The following is a 22955-nucleotide window of genomic DNA, read 5'->3' as shown; positions in this document are numbered from 1 at the left end:
TTCAGGGAACTCGTCAGTAACTTGCAAGTTACAATATACGGTACATTTGGAGCTGCATTATCAAATATATATACTATTTTTATATCGAAATTATTTCGTTTCTAACTGTTATAAAAAAGGGGGTTCATAATCTCGAAATATTGACTCTAAATGTATATATTTTGAAAGAATAGAAGGGTGTGTTGTCCTTGCGAAAATACAAAGAAAAGAGCTGCATGACACAGCAAGCCAGTCGCAAGCATTTAACTCGCTGAGCTATCCTGCAGCTTCACAAGGCATAGAGGTTTATGGTGCAAGCTGAACAGAATTCTAAGGCCTATGTTTTGGTGAGTGTGTTAGGAGCCTGCTGGTTCAGGACAACACCAGGTTGGAAAGTCTGCAGGGTTAGGGAAGGGTGCTGGCTAACCAGGTTCCTTAATTTATGCCAGGGGCAGCTGGGAAGATATCTCTGAAACCGAGGCTGAATGTCCATTGTGGAGTAGAAAAACTTTCAATTTTTATCTTTTCTCCTAGCTGCATTACATTTCATTTCTCACTTCCTGTTGTGAGCTTTGAAAACAGTTTAAAAATGGATCCCCACCTAAGCAAAGGTCCCTTATCAAAGTGAATAAAAATAAGACCAATAAAAAATACTTTTTTGAAGGGAAATCTAGAACAACTTAAATACAAAATGTTATTTTTGTGAACCTTCATAACCCATTATTTAAAGTGCATGTTCACGTCTATTCTTGTTCTCACAGGCTTTACGTGCAAGATACTTTAGCTGTTTAATAGGGTATGTCTGGTTTCTTTCTGGGTATAATATAAGGAGAATTTTCACTTATAGTTGTTGTGTCTTTTCTTTAATGCTTAGATGTGTTTTTCTCACAACTCGGTGAGTGGTCAGAAGAAACTGATCTATTTTGCAGCCGTTTTGGGTATACCTGGATGAAATACGATAGCGACAGAAATTAGAATTTAGGTCAGAATTCTCCTGTTTAGCCATTGAATTAAATAATTTTACCTAAGCCTGAAAATACAGGCTGCATTGTTGGAAATGGAAAATTTAAACCTGGGGTAGGATGGGTCAGTAAAATATATATTTGATGAATCAATAGATTGATGAATACATTGATTAACTTCTAAGAAAATACATCAGAAGTCAAACCTCCTATTCCTGTGCATGGGGAAATACCAGCTAACCGCTCTGTCCTCATAATTTGTGTGAGAAAACGTTTGTTTCCTCTAAGTAATTCCTGGTGAGTGACTCTTATGAGAATAGAACTCTGTCTAATTGACTGAATCCAATGAGATGTTCATTTTACTGCTGAAATTCCAGACGCCACTGTTTGCTGTGCAATCTGCTACTATGTAAGTTGGCTTTGTTGACATGGTTACTGTAGGGTTTTTTATTGTGCGTTTTATAGTGTTATTTATTGAGTGCTGTTTATTGCTGCTGTACCGCGGGGCCAGATCTGGCAAACACACTTAGGAAGTAGCCCCGCTGCCATTAAGCATGAAATGAAAAAAAAAAAAAAATAGACCTGGGTATGTAAACAAGATTTAAAAAGCGGAGGATGTGCTGTTTTTTTTTTCCCAACATGGCCTCCATACAAAAAGTGCTGTTTTCCTTAGTTCAAAGCGAATCAAAGCTGTACTAGAATTTCAACATACCTGCATTAGATAAATGTATATTTGATTAACCTAAATGGAACTTCTATATAAGAGTCAGGACTAAGGCGGTAGCCGAAACTCGTTAACCCCTGCTGCGAGCTATAATGAATATTGAACTTTAGCTAGCTCTTCACAACCCTGATGTGCGCCAATGCATTCGTTGGGATATTAATCAACTGAGAGGATGTGAAACATACATATATATATATATATCCATCAAGTCCAGGATCCCCAATTGGAATGGCCACACAGAAGCTTAGTAAAAAGACGCTCTTTTATTGCCTCATGCTGGTGAACAACAGGCAGGAAACACTTCAGTTTCATTTGTCGACAGCCAAACGCGTTTCGAGAGTCAGGAAGCTCTCTTCATCAGTGGCTTTGTGGATTAAAACAGAGTTGCTGCATTTTCAAGTTTTTAATAGTCAACACCCGCCCTTCACTGGGCGTGGCCGCACTCGGCCTTCTGGGTGTTGTAGTGTCAATCCTGTGTCAACTCCCAGTGGATGCGCACTCCGTACCTTTCTTTAATATTTTCAATCCCATGTGGGTAGAGGTGAAGCACAGCCTTCATTCACCCTGCTTTGTTGCTGCAATTGAGCGCGGGCATACGCTCTCACCTGGATGGCGTCGCTCCCCTTCCGCCTTTAAATCACTGACACCAGGTAGGTGCTAGCGAAGGGTCGTGTTCCACGATGGGCCATTACCGCGACCAGGAAGAGCCGCTACAAATCCATCAAGTCCAGGATCCCCAATTGGAATGGCCACACAGAAGCTTAGTAAAAAGACGCTCTTTTATTGCCTCATGCTGGTGAACAACAGGCAGGAAACACTTCAGTTTCATTTGTCGACAGCCAAACGCGTTTCGAGAGTCAGGAAGCTCTCTTCATCAGTGGCTTTGTGGATTAAAGCAGAGTTGCTGCATTTTCAAGTTTTTAATAGTCAACACCCGCCCTTCACTGGGCGTGGCCGCACTCGGCCTTCTGGGTGTTGTAGTGTCAATCCTGTGTCATCTCCCAGTGGATGCGCACTCCGTACCTTTCTTTAATATTTTCAATCCCATGTGGGTAGAGGTGAAGCACAGCCTTCATTCACCCTGCTTTGTTGCTGCAATTGAGCGCGGGCATACGCTCTCACCTGGATGGCGTCGCTCCCCTTCCGCCTTTAAATCACTGACACCAGGTAGGTGCTAGCGAAGGGTCGTGTTCCACGATGGGCCATTACCGCGACCAGGAAGAGCCGCTACAAATCCATCAAGTCCAGGATCCCCAATTGGAATGGCCACACAGAAGCTTAGTAAAAAGACGCTCTTTTATTGCCTCATGCTGGTGAACAACAGGCAGGAAACACTTCAGTTTCATTTGTCGACAGCCAAACGCGTTTCGAGAGTCAGGAAGCTCTCTTCATCAGTGGCTTTGTGGATTAAAACAGAGTTGCTGCATTTTCAAGTTTTTAATAGTCAACACCCGCCCTTCACTGGGCGTGGCCGCACTCGGCCTTCTGGGTGTTGTAGTGTCAATCCTGTGTCATCTCCCAGTGGATGCGCACTCCGTACCTTTCTTTAATATTTTCAATCCCATGTGGGTAGAGGTGAAGCACAGCCTTCATTCACCCTGCTTTGTTGCTGCAATTGAGCGCGGGCATACGCTCTCACCTGGATGGCGTCGCTCCCCTTCCGCCTTTAAATCACTGACACCAGGTAGGTGCTAGCGAAGGGTCGTGTTCCACGATGGGCCATTACCGCGACCAGGAAGAGCCGCTACAAATCCATCAAGTCCAGGATCCCCAATTGGAATGGCCACACAGAAGCTTAGTAAAAAGACGCTCTTTTATTGCCTCATGCTGGTGAACAACAGGCAGGAAACACTTCAGTTTCATTTGTCGACAGCCAAACGCGTTTCGAGAGTCAGGAAGCTCTCTTCATCAGTGGCTTTGTGGATTAAAACAGAGTTGCTGCATTTTCAAGTTTTTAATAGTCAACACCCGCCCTTCACTGGGCGTGGCCGCACTCGGCCTTCTGGGTGTTGTAGTGTCAATCCTGTGTCATCTCCCAGTGGATGCGCACTCCGTACCTTTCTTTAATATTTTCAATCCCATGTGGGTAGAGGTGAAGCACAGCCTGAATTCACCCTGCTTTGTTGCTGCAATTGAGCGCGGGCATACGCTCTCACCTGGATGGCGTCGCTCCCCTTCCGCCTTTAAATCACTGACACCAGGTAGGTGCTAGCGAAGGGTCGTGTTCCACGATGGGCCATTACCGCGACCAGGAAGAGCCGCTACAAATCCATCAAGTCCAGGATCCCCAATTGGAATGGCCACACAGAAGCTTAGTAAAAAGACGCTCTTTTATTGCCTCATGCTGGTGAACAACAGGCAGGAAACACTTCAGTTTCATTTGTCGACAGCCAAACGTGTTTCGAGAGTCAGGAAGCTCTCTTCATCAGTGGCTTTGTGGATTAAAACAGAGTTGCTGCATTTTCAAGTTTTTAATAGTCAACACCCGCCCTTCACTGGGCGTGGCCGCACTCGGCCTTCTGGGTGTTGTAGTGTCAATCCTGTGTCATCTCCCAGTGGATGCGCACTCCGTACCTTTCTTTAATATTTTCAATCCCATGTGGGTAGAGGTGAAGCACAGCCTTCATTCACCCTGCTTTGTTGCTGCAATTGAGCGCAGGCATACGCTCTCACCTGGATGGCGTCGCTCCCCTTCCGCCTTTAAATCACTGACACCAGGTAGGTGCTAGCGAAGGGTCGTGTTCCACGATGGGCCATTACCGCGACCAGGAAGAGCCGCTACAAATCCATCAAGTCCAGGATCCCCAATTGGAATGGCCACACAGAAGCTTAGTAAAAAGACGCTCTTTTATTGCCTCATGCTGGTGAACAACAGGCAGGAAACACTTCAGTTTCATTTGTCGACAGCCAAACGCGTTTCGAGAGTCAGGAAGCTCTCTTCATCAGTGGCTTTGTGGATTAAAACAGAGTTGCTGCATTTTCAAGTTTTTAATAGTCAATACCCGCCCTTCACTGGGCGTGGCCGCACTCGGCCTTCTGGGTGTTGTAGTGTCAATCCTGTGTCATCTCCCAGTGGATGCGCACTCCGTACCTTTCTTTAATATTTTCAATCCCATGTGGGTAGAGGTGAAGCACAGCCTTCATTCACCCTGCTTTGTTGCTGCAATTGAGCGCGGGCATACGCTCTCACCTGGATGGCGTCGCTCCCCTTCCGCCTTTAAATCACTGACACCAGCTAGGTGCTAGCGAAGGGTCGTGTTCCACGATGGGCCATTACCGCGACCAGGAAGAGCCGCTACAAATCCATCAAGTCCAGGATCCCCAATTGGAATGGCCACACAGAAGCTTAGTAAAAAGACGCTCTTTTATTGCCTCATGCTGGTGAACAACAGGCAGGAAACACTTCAGTTTCATTTGTCGACAGCCAAACGCGTTTCGAGAGTCAGGAAGCTCTCTTCATCAGTGGCTTTGTGGATTAAAACAGAGTTGCTGCATTTTCAAGTTTTTAATAGTCAACACCCGCCCTTCACTGGGCGTGGCCGCACTCGGCCTTCTGGGTGTTGTAGTGTCAATCCTGTGTCATCTCCCAGTGGATGCGCACTCCGTACCTTTCTTTAATATTTTCAATCCCATGTGGGTAGAGGTGAAGCACAGCCTTCATTCACCCTGCTTTGTTGCTGCAATTGAGCGCGGGCATACGCTCTCACCTGGATGGCGTCGCTCCCCTTCCGCCTTTAAATCACTGACACCAGGTAGGTGCTAGCGAAGGGTCGTGTTCCACGATGGGCCATTACCGCGACCAGGAAGAGCCGCTACAAATCCATCAAGTCCAGGATCCCCAATTGGAATGGCCACACAGAAGCTTAGTAAAAAGACGCTCTTTTATTGCCTCATGCTGGTGAACAACAGGCAGGAAACACTTCAGTTTCATTTGTCGACAGCCAAACGCGTTTCGAGAGTCAGGAAGCTCTCTTCATCAGTGGCTTTGTGGATTAAAACAGAGTTGCTGCATTTTCAAGTTTTTAATAGTCAACACCCGCCCTTCACTGGGCGTGGCCGCACTCGGCCTTCTGGGTGTTGTAGTGTCAATCCTGTGTCATCTCCCAGTGGATGCGCACTCCGTACCTTTCTTTAATATTTTCAATCCCATGTGGGTAGAGGTGAAGCACAGCCTTCATTCACCCTGCTTTGTTGCTGCAATTGAGCGCGGGCATACGCTCTCACCTGGATGGCGTCGCTCCCCTTCCGCCTTTAAATCACTGACACCAGGTAAAATAGACCATGGAATGCTATAATACTTTATTTTCATATGGTCTTGGACTTTTGACTAATGTACTTTACGTTGATTGTACATATTTGTGTATATACCTTTTAACATGTACTTGCCATGTATATACACTATGCTGGGTTGGGTTGGTCTAGAAAACCATGGAAATGGTAGAGGGTACTTACACTATTTGCACTATATAAGTAAGGTCTAGACCTAGGGACTCTATGGTCCAGTGGAAGGCAGGAGCCGAAACGCGTAGACCGTCCATTTGATGCACGTTATTTTTTGCACTGGTGTGTAAATAAAGCGCTGAAATCCATCTGTTGCTGTGCCGTGGTCTTTATTCTACCGAACGTGGAAAGAAGAAATCTGTGGCTATATATATATATATATATATATATATATATATATATATATTCAATGATTAGCCTGGAAATATGGGTATTTTGCCTTCCATATAGTTTGGGGAAAAAATGACAGTACTAGATGGATAATTTAATTTTAACAAAAGCAAAGAAGGAGACTGGGTGTTGAAAATCTCTTAATGTTCTTTCACGTTCAAGGCACCTAAGGCCTGAAGTACTCGTTAAGAAGGTTCTTGCATGCAAGCAGCAATCAAGCCAGATGGAAGGGGTTTCTTGCTTTCTAGTGCTTTATTTTTTTGGGGTGTTCACTCTTCTTTTTATCCCTTCACAGGACCGCAGGGAGGCAATATGAACAAGTTGCGGCAGAGTCTGCGGCGAAAGAAGCCATCCTATATCCCTGAGGCCAGCAGACCACACCAATGGCAGGCGGACGAGGAAGCAGTCAGGAAGGGGAAGTGTAACTTCCCTGTGCGGGTAAGCTTTTTTTAGAAAGGAGGGTTGATGGGTAGGTATGTGCCACTCTTTGAACTCGAGTTACCCCTCTGCCTGGCAGTTGCACTCGTACCTAGCTGTAATGTCGCCATAGTTTAAAATGTATCCTCACACATCTGAGATTTGCAGGTTTTTCTGCTCAGATTTATTTTCTGGGTCATAAACACAAACAGCACAGCTTTAGCCCCATGGAAATGCTGATCACTACTGGAGAGGGTGTAAAGCCATTAAATGTTGGGTTATGTCGGGTACTTTGTGTTCACTCAACTGTATTTCAGCTAGGATCCAGATCACTTTGGTATTTATGTAAATCCACCATAGTGTGTTTTATTTTCTATCTAGGGGAATGTTGGTGAAAGGCTCCTGCCTCTGATTCACTTATTTTAACCCCTTCGATGCTGATGACGAGCTCAGCTCGTCATCAGCCACGGGGGGCGTGTGCGGATGACGAGCTGAGCTCGTCATCTAACGCGGCTTTTTGAAAAAAGCCGCGTAGCGCGAAAATTACCGCCGCAGCGATGAGGTTAAAATGAAATCCCTTGCTCTGTCGATTCATTGGAAAAGGCTTCACCCATCCTGATTCGGCTGAAAATATGAGAACCATTTGATGTGGTCGAGGGCAACTAGGCCCAAAAAAAGAGAAAAAATTATAACCCTTAGTTAGACTTGACCATTGTTTAAAATCTATCAGTATCAACAAGAAAGTGAGGAATTTGGGAGGCTAGTCCAGTTCCCCTGCTAAATCAATGTATCAACAAGGACTGGTCTTCTAAGGAATGATCAGTTTGTGTCCAAAGAAAACCATTCGGTTTTTTAAAAGAACCCTCACCCACAAACCGAGTTGGTGGCATGGTTCATCATTGGGTTCGCACCCAAGGCGCCAAGTGCACTTTGGGTGTGCTACAACGCCTGAACTACAGCGGAGCTGGTTTTTATGGTGGTGAAGTGAGTGTAGTGATTTAAAACTGTCTATAGCGTACCTCTCAAAAAGGAGTACATTTAATAATGGGGCCCTATGGCAGGGCCAAAAGTAAGTTGAAGCGGATACCTTGCGAGTTTGGGTTTGACTCATGTATCCAATAAAAAGGTCTAAATGTTTCAGCCAGTAGATTTCATTAGCTGGCTTTCGTCAGGACCAAAAATATTGTGAAGAAGACTTGGGTGAGGTCCTCAGTCTAAGGGTGCAAAAAGTGTGCACACGCTAAGGTGCGAAACAGAGAAAACACCTTTGTTTTCTGTGGTTGTTTACTTAAATCACTTAATTTTAACGCGACATGGATCCCAGGGAGGGGGCAGTGCCTGTAGTCAAACAATCATCAAGGACAGCTGCCCACCATTGTTACCTATTGCGGCCTGTTACCAGGGACCCAATGATGAACCATGCCACCAACTCGGTTGGCGGGTGAGGGTTCTTTTAAAAAAAACACATGGTTTTCTATGGACACAAACTGATCATTCCTTTGACGGCCCGTCCCTGTTGATACATTGTTTAAAATCATCTGCATTCAACCACATTTCGTGATTTTTTGCAGCAGTCCACACTGCACATTAGAAAATGTAAATTCTAATACGATCAGCCCTTACAAATTTTGGGGGATTTTAATATGTTTATTTTTGGTGATTTAGAGCTGCTTCTCAGACGGTGACTCTGTTCCGTGCCTTATGCTTGTTTGAGAAATTAATTCTATCTTCTGTCCGCACCACACTGGTGCTTTTCCACCGTTTTGCTGCTGACAGTTTTCTTTCTTTCTGACAGGGAGGCATTCCAAAACTTCATTTCACTCTTCAAGTGGGCCACGTTACATTCAAAGTCCACATTGAGAGAACGGTCTGGTGGCTTTCAGGGTGGGCTATTTTTTGGGGTGTGGGGACCGGGTGTATGCTCAAATGTATCAATAACCAGTTGTTCGCAACACTAATCGCTGCACTATTTAACATGCCCTGTCACCCCGTTTCTTCCCGCCTTCTCCTGATAGTACCTGGGCCACGTGGAGGTGGACGAGTCGCGCGGGATGCACGTCTGCGAAGACGCCGTGAAGAAGCTGAAAACAGTAAGTGTCTGGTGGCGCACCGGAAATGAAAATGTGCACGCGCACCTGGTGTAAACTACCCTGCAGAGGGAGGGGGGAGAGTACTTCGAGGTGTGCGCAGTGCGGAACAAAACGTGCTAGAATCCGCGAGTTGAGCTCGTTTCTTCATTGCACCCCCTGCAGCAGAACGCCCCACTTTCCAGTTGGTTTAATGTGGTTTTCAGATTCCTTCCCCCTCCCGTATCCAGGCTGCCGCTTTGCTAAAGGGGGGTTGAGCATGCTCGGTGCTTTCATCTTTTATCTCAGCCGTGCACACCAGCAGAGATATTTTAATTATCCCTTTTTCTTCTCATTTTTGCCCAGCACCGCTTCAGTGAAGGGCTCTTATTCCCAATTGTAGTTACATCGCCACCAATAGCAAGTTATTTTGATTAATTGTATAGTAAAAAAGCAAGTGATTTTGCCAGATATACGAATGAAAGGAACACATCTGCATTAAGATTAAGTGCATTGCGAAAATATTGTCTATCTTTTTGAAGCATTTTCGAGTTACCTCACCTCAAAATGTTTTCTCAGTGAAAACACCCATTTTTAAGTTCACCGACTTCAAGATGATGCTTAAAACCTTTTTTAACGGAACCTTGCCTGCGAAAGAGGGACATCGCTCAATGACGGGAACCTCTGATTGTTGAATATCTTTCAGATACATTTCTGGTTGGAATGGTTTCTGCATTTAAGTTTGTGCTAAAGAAGCTAGATAAAGGGTGTGGGTGTGGGCACAGGGATGGAATAGCATTTACGCAAACAGGGAGGTATTAAAGTTGTTTTTGTCATTCCCCCTCCACCTACCTCAGTCTGCAGTATATGTAACCTGTGAACAATGCATTTAATGCCAGGATCCCGAAGGTGGGGACTGGGAGGCAAACCTGAACTGATGCACGCGGGTGGAGAAGCTGGTTCATCAGGCACTTGGCTGCCCACGCAAATTTGAGAAAGTGTGGGACCCTTGGCCGGACACCCGAGAGGGTATGGAAGGAGACCAGCCCCATCTTGGACAGACTGTCTCCAGGGACACCCTAGTGCTGGGAAGTTCCGGGGGAAACCAGCAGGGTTGAATAGTGATCGCTCTGTGACGGCCAAAGGTGGCAAGAGGGGGTGTGGGAGTCTGGGGCTCCTGGCTTGTGTTTTTTTTGTTATTTGACTGTTTTTGGAATAAAACTCAAAGAACATGTTTTTAATAAATAAATAAAAACAATGCATTTAACAGACAAGAACTAACCCCATCTTGGGCAAGGGTAAGCACACAGTAGAATTGCGATATCAATAACATTGTTTTTAATATACTACTTTTGCAGCACCCGGCACTGCCATGTCCCATCTTTTGCAGTGAGGCCCAGTGAGCAGGGCGCTGTGCGTAATCTACGCAGTGTAAAAATAGGGACTCCCGTATTTCTGAGTGGTTGAGGATTGAGTGGTATGCGGTGACTGGGTGGTGTCCTTCACCACAAACCATGTACATTTTGGGAACAAATTTCAAGTATATCTATTGGAAGGTGAAGATGAAGCTGACCTAGACGTTTTAAAAACAGCCTAGGGCCATACACATATCTAGGAGTTTATATAATGTGCTAACCACCACAGAGATTAAGCCTCGGAGCCCGCATAATGTCGGAGCAGTGGTCAACCTAGAAAGAGCTCCGTATAGTCAACTGTCACAGGACTGTTGCTCGAGGTCCACCACAGCCCCATAAAGTAATCAAAGGGGGGATAACACCTTGAGCAAGTAGTTGTCCAGAATCCCCTAGTCAGGGCAGACTATTTTAGGCGTCTGACCACTAGACTGGGTCAAAAGTTGGATAGTTGGTCACTCACTAGGAAGATGGCGTTACCTGAGTGCCATATTCACTCATACTGCTGGATATCTGTACATCTGTCTCCTAAAGGCCCCAAAATCTCTGATTTAAGATTACTGAGATTAAGGGCTTCTCTCAGAGACTTTAGTTTTCTTTCGCCAGGGAATCCAGCCTAGTCAGGTCCTCGCTGCTTGCCGGACAAGATTTTCTTGGGCCTAGGAGAATAAGATCAGCATCACGGACTGGATGTTAGCGGCACCGTGGGTCTAAGTCAAGCATTGTGTCTGTACTCGGGTCAGGTGCACTTTCCATCTCCCTAACCAGAGAAATGACTTAAACGTGAGCTTCCTCGACTCTTCTACTAGGATCCTGTATCATCCCCCTGTCTGTCTGCTACTAATTAAGGACCCAGCGCCCAGCCAGTAGTAGGTAGACACTGCCTGATGCCCAGACCCTCCCACCAGGGTGGTTGCCCTCATATAGATTTCCTCCTGCGCTGGCACTTACGGTTCCATGCAAGTATCGCCTGCTCTGTTACCACCCCGATTCAGGTCACACCAGTTGTTATCCAGTGGATCTTGTCCTGGCTGTGGGGTGTAAACTTTGCCAGCAGCACCTCAATGCAAACAGGTTTAAGGCTGTAAAAGCATCAACTGGTAACAACTCTCAGTCTCATTCCAGTCTATTTTGTTCCCTGTTGTGCCACCCAGCCCAGCCTAACTGCTAAGCCACAGTTCCCCTTTATCTAGGAACTTGTGAAAACCCGAACTGGCTTCACCCCTGTTTGGTTCTCATCAGGGAGGTGTAGCCTGCGTCCTAGGCACGGTGAGATAGAGGACCCATGTCTGTGCATACCCATTGAACACACGGCGTCTAAAAAGCATAGTGATGGGATGGAGTGCTTGAATTATCTCAGACACTGGTAATTACTCTTCAGCTTCCGAGTTCTTTGATTTTTTTGCTCACTGTGCACCTCCAGACAGGGATTGCCTTGCTTCTGCTCCACTGGACAAAGTGCAGCTCAAGCTGTTAGTCTTGAATACAAGCATCTCTAAATCTATGTAAAAATCGATAAAAATATGACCAAAATGTGGCCCAGATTGATTTACCTGTGGTTGGAATCACTTCCTATTGTATTATAGTATTCGTATAGCGCTTATTACCCATACGTGGGGCTATGAAGTGCTTGCCTACATGGGCAGCAGGAACACCATGCAGATGTGCTTCTCGTAAGAGTGTTCTATTTACTTTCAGCCCACGAGGTGAAGTGTTTCCATGTCTTGCGTGGCCACGGAGGTGTGGTCATCGTGTTTGGGAAGCAGCGCTTAGCAGTGTGATGGGCGTGGAAGTGTGAGTGATAGACGTGCACTTCTAATATGTGTTATGCTGGCAGCTCTGATTAGATCTGCAAGTCCCTTCATTGTGTTGTTAGTTTCCTTTTATATTCTGTTTGATTTATGCTGCTCTTATAGATCTTCAAGAAACAACTGGTGTCGACAAAGAATGTGAGGGATTGAGAAATCTTCCCAGATGCACTGTGTTATAGTCCTTCCTTGTATGATTACAATTATGAGATGTCTATTGATGAGGTTCGCCAAGACAGGCTGCATTATTGTCTCCCCTTTTTTCATGATAAGATGTTAATGATCAGAATATGGGACTATTTGAGACCTGCAGTGTGAACTACGATAGTTCATACCTGCCCACTTGAACAAAAATCTCACTGTGTGAGGAGGGGGCAGGACCTAGGAGGAGGCTGGGCCTTGTGTCAAGAAGTACATACGAGGCACCTTTGAAACCCCCCTGCCCCCAATAAAGCTTGTTGAGGATGATGCCGATGTCCTGGGGTGTTTTCACGCCCCTTAATGGACGTCAGCAGTTGAAAGCCTTCGAAAACTAGCCAAAAAAACGCACTATTTAAATGGGTTGCAGCTTGTTTTTCCTGCCACTGTGTGATAACGGCTTCTAACCGCGTGACCGTGTGATGGGAACAGATATAGAGTGCCACGCAGTGGTACAGTGTGAGTTGGCAGGTAAGATAGTTGTCTGTTGGCCAGCAGTTTGTGCTTCAAGCACTTCTCTCATAATTCCTTGTGCTGTGCACAGCCATTCATTGATGTGGCCAGTCAACCATTACTTGCTCATACTGTCAGCTAGACCCCGCCTTTACGGTTTGTCAAACCATCTTTCAGTCACAGGGAACATCCCGAGCCTTCTTTGGCGTTGTGTAAAACTGCCATACATGGGCACCATCAAGAGAAGGCCCACTTGTCACCCACCTTCTTATCGATAGAAATCACTCCAGTAAACTGGGAACTCCATTTACCAGAACTATCCATCTCAGTAGTACACAATTTATCGTACTTGTAACATTGAATGAGTGATTCGGTCTTTCAGTTTCTTACTGCTCGCAGCCAAGGACCTGGCTTTCTCCTGATCAGTGCTTGCAATGGGAAAATAAAAGTGCAGGTACTTACTATCCCAGAGTGCTAGGTTGCTACTGAGAACTGTTATTCCCTCCCATTATACTACTGCATCTGTCCTGAGAAGTGCGGGTACTCACTCCTTTAAATTAAAGAAGGGCATGTACTCAATACCTGTGAATACTGACCCATTTAAAGCACTGTTCCATCTGTAACAATCTCTTGCTTTGGACACATTGGTTGAACATTTGTGGTACAGGCTATTGTTGGATGTAGAAGAAACTAAGTGCCTTTTTCTCTTTTTTATTGAGATTGGAAAAAAATCTGTGAAGGCCATCCTGTGGGTATCTGCCGATGGGCTGCGAGTAGTCGATGAGAAAACTAAGGTAAGAGCTGGTTCATGGGTTTGTTGGTTAGTATATAAGCCTTTCATTGCAGAAGATGGCAGCTGAAAATCCATGCTTGTGGGGCCTTTGACTGCGCATTAGAGCATTCTGATGTGGCTGTAGTGACCACCAATGACCGCCTAGTGTCCTATTTGTCAGGATCCTCCATTAGGGTGCTTTAAGCTGCCTCATACCCCTGCATTGCGCCTGTGACTTTGATCTGAGGTACACCTAAAGCACACTTTGGACACTTAAGCATTTCTTTTGGGCATTCTGCCAAGCTGCAACGGTGTGCTACCTGAAGGTATATCCATGTTACATAAATGTAATTACTTGTTTATCAATCACTCTGGATATCATGAAAAGGTTCCCCGTGAGGTTTAGCTCACACCGCCTACATGCACTGAAGATCAGCTATTTATTTTATTTACTGTTTTGTATTGTAACTGGATTTATAGTAGAACCTATGCCGGGCACCTGTTTTGGAGCGTTCTTGTCATGGTGATGGAGACAATAAAATCATTGGAGCCAGTTAGGGACCATGAGGGCTACTCCTGACTTACCCATTTAAAAGCCCAATCATTGCCCCTACTATCCCTGGTCTCTGGAGTCATAATGGCTATGATAGGAATATAAACTAGGCCAGCTTCTAGCGTCCCATTGCATCCAGTCCCTGCCCTTCCCTCTTGGCCCTCAGCTACTAACAGGGGAATATGGAAGTGTGAAGTGCCTAAATGTGAGATACGGGTTCAACCATCTACTGTCCTAAGGGGGTCAACCTTGTGCTGCCTATGGGTTCCACCTTGTACCGTCCTATGGGTTCCACCTTGTACTGTCCTGAGGAATAAACCCTGTCATGTCTTAGGGGCCGGGCCACTGGAATTGTGCGATCCTGTCACCAAGTATTGTGTTGCATTATTATGAATTTGCAGCATTTGCCACATGATCCATCATCTGCAGCATAATCTGCTGATGGTAACAAAAAACATTTTCTAGCTCAAATGGACCAAAAGTTACAAAAAAGGTGGGGAGATATAGAAGGAAGATGGGAGCACACTGCCTTACATCCCAGTAAAGTTCACCCCTTTGCATTATGGTGAATGCAGTTCACAATTAGTGCTTACTTGAATATTAGTAGTATTTTTTCACCAAAGTTGATGCCGGTAGTGCTGTTCATCTCTAGACACATGTGTTTCTGGATTTTATCCTTCATCAGTAGAGATCAAAAACGAATTTTATTAGGGGTTGCTGAGAATGCTGCTCCTCTCAGGTCTCAGTACTTCTTACATGCACGCAGTAGCCAGTGAGCTGATGAGTTTTTGGAGATGCACCTGTGAGAGGTACTGTTGTTGACCATTTTACTCTTCGGAACCCGCAAGTGCACTCTTCTGCACCGATTGTTTGCAGTTGTGTCAGTCTAGGTGTGCCCGTATGGAGGGTACAGGATAGTCTTGCATGGCCGCTCTTCAATGTGCGACACACTTGGAAATTGCTTACCCACATAAAATGCTGGGTAGATATCCAAATATAACCTATCAGAGAGACACAGGAGCTCAATGTATATTTGCAGGCTGCCGATTGGTCCCTGGACCCTCTTCCATTTAGAGTTCTAAGTGGGAGGAAGTTTATGGGTTCAGAGTGGGCCAAGAGTACACCCAATGATTTTTAAAGGTCTCTCTGTCTCCATTGTGGGGTTACCATGCAAGGCGGAGCATTCCCTGATTGCTTTGTGTTAATTTTGACATCTGTTAAACATTTTGATTTTATTTTATGCAAATACAAAACCGTGAATTCCATGGCACGTACAAAAATGGAAGCATTCTATGCACTATTTGTTACCTTACTGATATACATTTGTCTTCACATGGGCTGCCCTCGGCAGCCTCAAATCGAGGGATTTCGTCCCATAATCTTGGCAGAGGACAATGGCTTTATTAATTGAAGACAAAAGGTCGGAATTATATCCAAAATGTGCAATAGAAAATCATAATTTCCTCTGATTTCTTCAGAGCTCCATCTGTCTTTCTCGTTTTCTTTCGTTCTCCGCCTTTTATCACTGAATGTCACGCAAGCAGTCAGAAGTGGGGGTTGGCATCTTTATCTTCAGTCAGTGGGTAAGTAAATGCGAAAGTGGGCAGTTTGGCCATTACTGCATTTGCCTGCCACAGACTGGAATGTAGGTGAAAAGCCCTGCAAAACAAGAATTCCTTGTTCCAAACATTGGCACACGCAATGATCTAGGAACTGTCCTGTTGCCCAGCTCTGTCAATAGTGGACATTTTAATCAACCTAATGTAATAACCTTAAGCTAATTGCAGTGGCCGACCACAGTCCTCTTAAGGGAGGGGGGGGGGGGGGGTTGAAGGAAGGACAGAGGGACACTGCGTGTGATTGTGTCTGTCTCCGTGTCCAGCCATCAAGACCCTGCAGGCAGGTGCTGCACAGACGTCCCTGCACTGCCGGGAACCTGGCAAGGTATTTACCTTTATGGGGTTAGCATTAAGCTAAATACATTGCCTTACCTATTCACTACGGCCACCTTGCTTCTAATATCAACTGTTTTTGTTTCTTGGCCCCTCAACGCATTGTAGCAAGACACATTGCTGCGTTGCGTGAAATGGAGAGAGCAGAAATGCGTCATATCTAGAAATGGTACACGTCTGCTCTCTCATAACACTGGCGCCCTTCAGGCAGCCGAGCTCCATCACAGGCACTTTGGCACCACAGTTCAAGGGTGTCTGTGTTACAAGGAGAATTGTTTTTGGTCAGGAACGGATACCTTGATGCACAAAAACAATCTCTCAAAGCATTTTCCTCTTTCTGTGTGTTCTATTGCAGCACTAATAGAAATAGGACATAACAAGGAGAAAAAAACCTTTTTCTCTTGTTACGCCATCTTCTGGGAGGTGTAGCAATTTCACGCAATCCCAGTTTTGCAAACCGTTGTTAATCTGGGATTGTGTGAAATCCATGGGTGGGTGCATGGGAATGCCTATGTTTTGCCTCCCAGAATGAAATGTAACACAATGCAGTGCAAGCTGCTGCATTGCGTTTCATTATAATTTTATTTCTACAAAGCCACGTAAGCCAGCGCAAATCCCCCCTTGCATGGCTTTGTGTAAATACCTACTAACATTTTGCGTCATGGATGTGCTACAAAAGTGGTGCAACCATGACGCAAAATATTAGTAAATCTGGCCCAAGTTACGTGATAAGTTGTTTTTTACTCAATGTCACTTCTGCAGCATTACATTGTATTTCCACCAGGTGGCGCCAAAATGTAAGCTAATTACACATTTTATACAAGGAAAAGGGGCAACAGCAACCTGTTGGAAAAAAGTTTTTATATACACAGTACAACTCATTGCTTCCAACTGCACTGTTTGTTTAACCAGAATCTATGCCTGTAGCTGTGTTCACACATCCGTGCTCTGAGACTGATTCAAAATGCCCTCACTTATTTTCATTCGTTTTGCATGTGCCAGGTCAATGAAGCATAATCATCAGCAGTTTACCTCATTTTTGTTTTTCAAATTATGCAGTTGGTACCCTCTGTATGCAAGTAATTACCTATTGTGCAGGGCCAGCATTTTGTCATGGGTGCCCCAATATGTCTTTGGTAGCCCCTTATCTTTGGTACTTTAGAGACACCATTTTGCTTGGCGGCCCTCCCTATCGCCAAGAATTAGCTTCTCTATGCTAGCGACAGCATTTTGCTATGGGTGTCCCCTATGCCATAAATTACCCCTATTGTGCCAATGCCAGCATTTTGCCCCTGGTGACTCTTAAATCAATAGTTACTTCCAGTACAGCAGCTCCAGCCTTTTGCCATGGGTACACCATATGTCAAGAGCTACTTCCAAATTGCCATTTTACCATTGGTGCCTCTTATGCCAAGAATTATGCCCAGTGTGTCAGCAACAGTATTCTACCACAGGTGCCTGCACCAGTATTCTGCCACGAATGACCCTTACAACAAGAATTACCTCCAGTGTGTCGCTGCCAGAATTTTGGCATAGGCACCCCATGAGACCAGATTTACCTCCAGTATGCAATGGCTTGCAACAGATTTGCAAGAGTATTACACTGACAAATGCACTTTGACTTACCCTGGCTCACTTCTATTCTGTCACTCATTGACACCCATATTCACTCACTTACCCGCACTTCCTCACACTCATTCATTCGCATCTCACTGCTTCTATCAGTCACACTCACTAAAACTTATTCTCACTGATTCAGACTTGTTCATTTTCAGTTACAGTTATACTGAATATCACTCACTCACTTATTCTCAATCAAATCCCCCTCATTCCCTCACTTTCACTCACACTTGCACATATACTTTCTCTCTTGCATGCACACACACATCTGACAGATTTTTCCACTTACCTTCAGCTGCTGGATAGAGATGGATAATTTGGGAAGAAACATCACCTCTTTCCACTTCCTGCACTGAAACAGGAAACTGAGATCTAGAACTTGCGCCATGTGGGACAGCCTTTTTTTTAAATTATTGCAATAGTGAACAATAGGGTCTTATTTTCTATTGTTACAATAATAAAAAATGGGAGTCCAGTAACAATGAAGGTGGAGGTTGTGATGTGCATATCAGTGCGCTGCAACTGACCTCCGCACCTCTCTTTTTAACCCCTTTGCAGCGGGGGTAATTCCCCTGCTGTGCTGGGGGGTGCGTACAGCACCCCGGTGTGCTCGTCATGAGGCACAGTGCTCGTGTGCTCATGACGAGCTGAGCTCGTCACGGCCACACCCGTTTTCGTGGAAAGTTCAGCACAGCAGGGGAATTATCCCCGCGTGTGAGCGTTCCACGGCTCATGACGAGCTCAGCTCGTCATGAGCACACGAGCACCGTGCCTCATGACGAGCTGAGCTCGTCATGAGCACGGAAGGAGTTAAACATCTGCAGATCTTTTACGTCTCGACTTCAATGGCAGCAGCCGCCTATCTTAATTGGTAGTGCGGCCACGGGGGAGGGCAGGAGTTTAGGGCGGGAGAGGGGGGGGCGGGAGCGTTGAATTAATATAAAAGAAATAAAATAAAACTTACTTGCTGCTCCTCTCCCGCTGATGGCCGCCTCGCTGCTCCTCTCGTTGCCGTCGGGTCGAAAGGGGATGGGCCCTCTGGGGAGCAGGCTTCACACCCTATCCAGATGCTGCTCTCATAGGAGAGCTGCGCCAGGATTGGTCTGAGCGGCCTAGTTTGCCGCTAACAGGGTGCATTGGAGCATGTGCCTTTTCTCCAACCCTGCTGAGTAATACAGCCGGGTTGGAGAAACATAAGTGGGCATGTGTGTTTAGCAGGATTAGGGCGGCCGACTAAGCACAAATGTGCACTTATGAGTGCACTCTACTCCTCCTCCCTGACATGCCCGCCCACCACGCCCTATAGTTATTGCGGGGCTCAGACAGACAGCATAAATTAAATGGCAATAACTGAGTTATTGTCATTTTATGTATCATCTGCCGGCACAGGCTCTGGGGCGACGCTCCTCTGCCAATATGGAGGAGCCGCCCCTGCCACACCCTACTCTTTCACTCCACCTGCATTTTAGGATTTTCTCTCATGCATTAAAAGCGAAATTGGATTACTGTGCCCTTATTGCATTAGTGGTGTGACTCTATGATGCCGGGCTTGGATCATTGTTACTCAGTTGACAAAAGAATGCGTGAGCAATTGACCAAGCATGAGGAAGACCAGGCCTTTTTATGCTGTTGGACGTTCTGCATTTCTACCTCGACACTGCATCATACTCTGTTTAAAAGATGCTCTGGTCAGCCGTTTTTACATCTCTCCTCAATTTGTTCCTTTGGGAACCACGGATCCCAGTTTAGATGTTTTTTGCTTGGCACAGCACATCAGCGAGCAATTTTTTTTCTTCTAAATAATTGGTGTGCGCATTTGTTGGGGAGAGAGAGGCTGTCGAAGCGACTGTGTTGTCAGCATGGTGATGGCTGGTTCCAGTTTTACCTTCCCATGTGGCTGTAGCTGGATCTCAGGCCAGTTGTGAAGAATGTGTCAACATTTAAAACCCTCTAGCCTGGTCGCCCCCTGTTTGATCCCAACTCAAAAATCTGGTAGTAATGGACTACTTATAATGTTATTAGTTGCACCTCCCAGGTGTGTGATGCACCCCTGCCAGGGCCTCATTTTTGCAATAGAGGGGAGATGAGGGCTTGTGTCGCAAATGGGTGTGCTGACCTCCAGCACTGAAGACTGCAGAAGGGTTTCTCGGATGCGTAGATGGGTAGATGGATGGATGGGTGGAAGCATTGACCGGGACATAGGTTTACAGGTGCAGAGACAGACATGGAAATACATTTAGAGACTGACCGGGGCATAGACTGAGACAGAGATACAGAACCAGTGACAGTAAAATCCAGGAAGCGCTAGACACTGGCACAAGCAGAGCAGGGAAGCTAGGCAGACCAGCGAATTGAGGAACAAATGCAGGGAGAGTGGTGAATGCAGAGAGATTGTCGGAGGGACATTAGTGTGAAAAGGAACTCGTACTTGAAGCTCCAAACTCTGACAGCCAGATGTTGAAACAAATGGCTGTATGCAACAAGCATGGCAAAGCCAATAGGTCTTGTCTGCTCTTTTCTAGCATACTGTATAGCAATTGTGGCAAAAAGAAATTGTGATGATGCAGCCACTGCCTCATTTTGTAGGTACGTGCATTCTTTGAACTTGTATGCAGTAGCCGACAAAAAGACATGTTTTTTTATTTACTGTTTCAAGATGGAGCCGTCAAAAAGTAGAGTGAAAGCACTGTTTTAAAATGAAGTGCAAAAAAGCATAACAAAAATTAATGGTTGAGCAGATTGGGAATGGGTCGAGGTGAAGCAACACAGGCAAAAGAGAGCAACAGGATTGTGGGTTGAGGGAGAAAAACACATGGGCAGAGAGAGCAAGAGGAGGAGGGAAGCACATGTAGGAGACAGCTGGAAAACAGATGGCCCTCTCAGAGTGCTTAAGCAAAAAGAAGTATGTAGTTCCCGGATAAGCAAGCAGTCAAAGCATAAAAGCCAAATGTAAAAAAAAAGATGGGTAAAGAGGCTATGCTCCAAGGGAGGGAAAACACAACATTGACAAAATCTAATAAGAAGTAGCCAAATAAGTGACAGGAAAGGCAACCAATGGTAAGCAATGGGCGGGCTCCATGCCCTTGTATGTTATTGAAAATTCCAAAATATGTCTTTTGTAATCAGAAAGCTTGTGCTGTCTGGTAGGCTCAACCAAAAAGCAGACACTGCCAGATGGCGAGACAGACACATATACTAATGAAGAGAGTGAGGCAGAGCACAGGTATCTGTGCAAATATCTCCATTTTCCCGCAAGAAACAATACACATTGGCTCCATGTTGCCTTTAAGGCAAAGAATGGAAAGAGCTTTGTTTATTATATCTAAGTTTTACTGCATATTCTGCTAGAATCTAGATTTCTGTATGAAGGGGGAGATATGAACCACATGTATTCGCCTGTCACGAGTAGTGTGATCTATTCACAAACCAAGGTGGTCTGATACATCTTAAGTTCTTAATTGGAGTTAAGATCAGAATGGGTGCTGACTAAAAGAATCTAAAAACAGAGAGTGTCAAAAGTATGCCACTGAATGCTTTATTGGGTTTTATCCTGACGTCACCCAAAGATATGAAGAAATGCCAACACGAACATGCCAAAATAGAGCTCTGAAGTTTGCAGAAGAGTGCACCGCACTCTAAAAAAATAACAATTCACAAATGCACAAATATGTATAGAAGTATTTTACATGTTGTGCTTTGGTGGTAATTAATGGTGAGTTTTGCTAGCTGCATTTACTGTTATTGTTTAGTCTTTGGCTCTGGTAGAAATCTGAGAGAGAGTTCAAGAAGACGTTTTGGCATTTCATTGCCTGATACTCTGAGGTGTTGCTCGGAGCGTCAACGGCTCACTATTTTGGCCACAATAGTCCTTCAACAAGGTTGTCCACTGCTGTTCTTTTTTTCATCACAATTCTTTATTAAAATGTTTTTGTTTTTTAAAAGTACATGAGCAATAAATAACTTTCAGAAAGCAGTCCAAAAATAGAAGAACATTTTGTTCATGAACAAAATATGCAGTAGTAAAAATAAAAAATAAAAAAAATGTAGTACCTTAAACCCTTGCGTGCGGCTGCGATTCTGCGCCTGTGCGGCACTTCTAAAGAGTGGGCGGGTTCATGACGGCCCCCAGCCGTCATCAGCACACGCCCTCTGTGCTGCATTCCGGACGGGGGCTGTCATCAGCATGCAAGGGGTTAAACACTGTTTCTGAAATTGATAAGGTAAATAATACAACAAAAACAGTAAATGCGTATTCAGTAGAAAGAAACAAATATTTATATGTATTCAGGACTTACGTTCCTAGTGTAAATCCAAGGACATCAAAAGTATAAAAGCTAGTCAAAATCAGCATGGATTTATAAAAGGACTTCTAGTCGCTTCCGCAACCAGGCTGGTGCGCACTGCAAATATCAAGTTAATTTGCAAGCTGCTGCGTGCCTCTTGGTTGCTGCTTCAGCGAATAATGCACTTAGTTACTGTGGCAGACCTTAAAGTCTGAAGGGAGGGATTGTTCCCACATATTTGTATGTGTAGGCAGTGGCGGCTGGTGGATTTTCAAAGTGGTGGGGCGAAAAGTTCTGTACTATTCAGTGGCGGCTGGTAGATTTTCAAAGTGGTGACATGCTCCTATCACTCGAGAGTACTGCTCTGCTTCCTGAGATGTGTACCTGCCCCATAGAATAATACTGTGCCCCATGAGACGTACACTGCCTGCCCCCCAGAGAGTTCTGCACTGGCTCTACGGGCTCTCTCTCGGCCCCAGAGGTGTTTTGCTCTGCTCCTACCCATGAGGTCACCATACCCTTTAGGGGGCTCCGCGCCAGTCACCTTTGTGCTCTACTCTAATCCCAGAGAGCTCTCCCTGCCCCCGACCTCCGGACAGTTTTGTCCTACTTCCATGGGCGCTGCCTGTTCCCCAGGGTGATCTGAACCTAATCTGCAAGAGTTTTGCTTCTATTCAGGACGGCCCTGCCCTCCTTCACTATTCGGATGACTTCCCAGAGCTCTGTTTCTACCCCTCACCGCTGAAGTGCCATTCATTCACCCCTGTCCCCACCCCACGGCGTGCACACCGAGAGCTCTCGTGCTCAGCACACTGCAGTCCCGGCCGTGCGTGCAGGTAGTTGTTTCCAGCGGGGAGAGGGGAGTGTTGTAAATGTGGTCTGACACACCCCCCTCCTTGCCTCCCGCACTCAGCTCTAGAGCTCGCAGTCGCAAACCCTGCTAGCCCCAGCCCGTATTATATAACTGTACTCTCGCATTCTGGTACTGTTGTGCCACCTCAGAACGCCCTTCATCATAAAAACATAATAAGTCACCCATCACCATGCAAAAATAAATAGTGGATGGCTGCGTGTCTGGCGAGCAC

The 22955-nt window shown here is 45.5% G+C and overlaps 1 protein-coding gene across 2 annotated transcripts in view; it reads left to right on the top strand.

The window, feature by feature from the left end:
- Positions 1-22955, top strand: part of LOC147661118 (numb-like protein) — a 255441-nt gene that overhangs the window by 197584 nt on the left and 34902 nt on the right. For both annotated transcript variants that reach the window (XM_086951320.1, XM_086951319.1), the window contains exons 3-5: positions 6632-6774; positions 8769-8843; positions 13410-13484. In XM_086951320.1, the coding sequence (XP_086807446.1) occupies positions 6649-6774; positions 8769-8843; positions 13410-13484 (276 nt within the window). In that variant the 5' untranslated portion in view covers positions 6632-6648. The remainder of the gene's footprint in view (positions 1-6631; positions 6775-8768; positions 8844-13409; positions 13485-22955) is intronic.

Source organism: Lissotriton vulgaris, unplaced genomic scaffold, assembly GCF_964263255.1.
Source record: "Lissotriton vulgaris unplaced genomic scaffold, aLisVul1.2 SCAFFOLD_1414, whole genome shotgun sequence".
Classification (NCBI taxonomy): domain Eukaryota; kingdom Metazoa; phylum Chordata; class Amphibia; order Caudata; family Salamandridae; genus Lissotriton; species Lissotriton vulgaris.
This window is presented reverse-complemented; position numbering and strand designations above follow the sequence as displayed.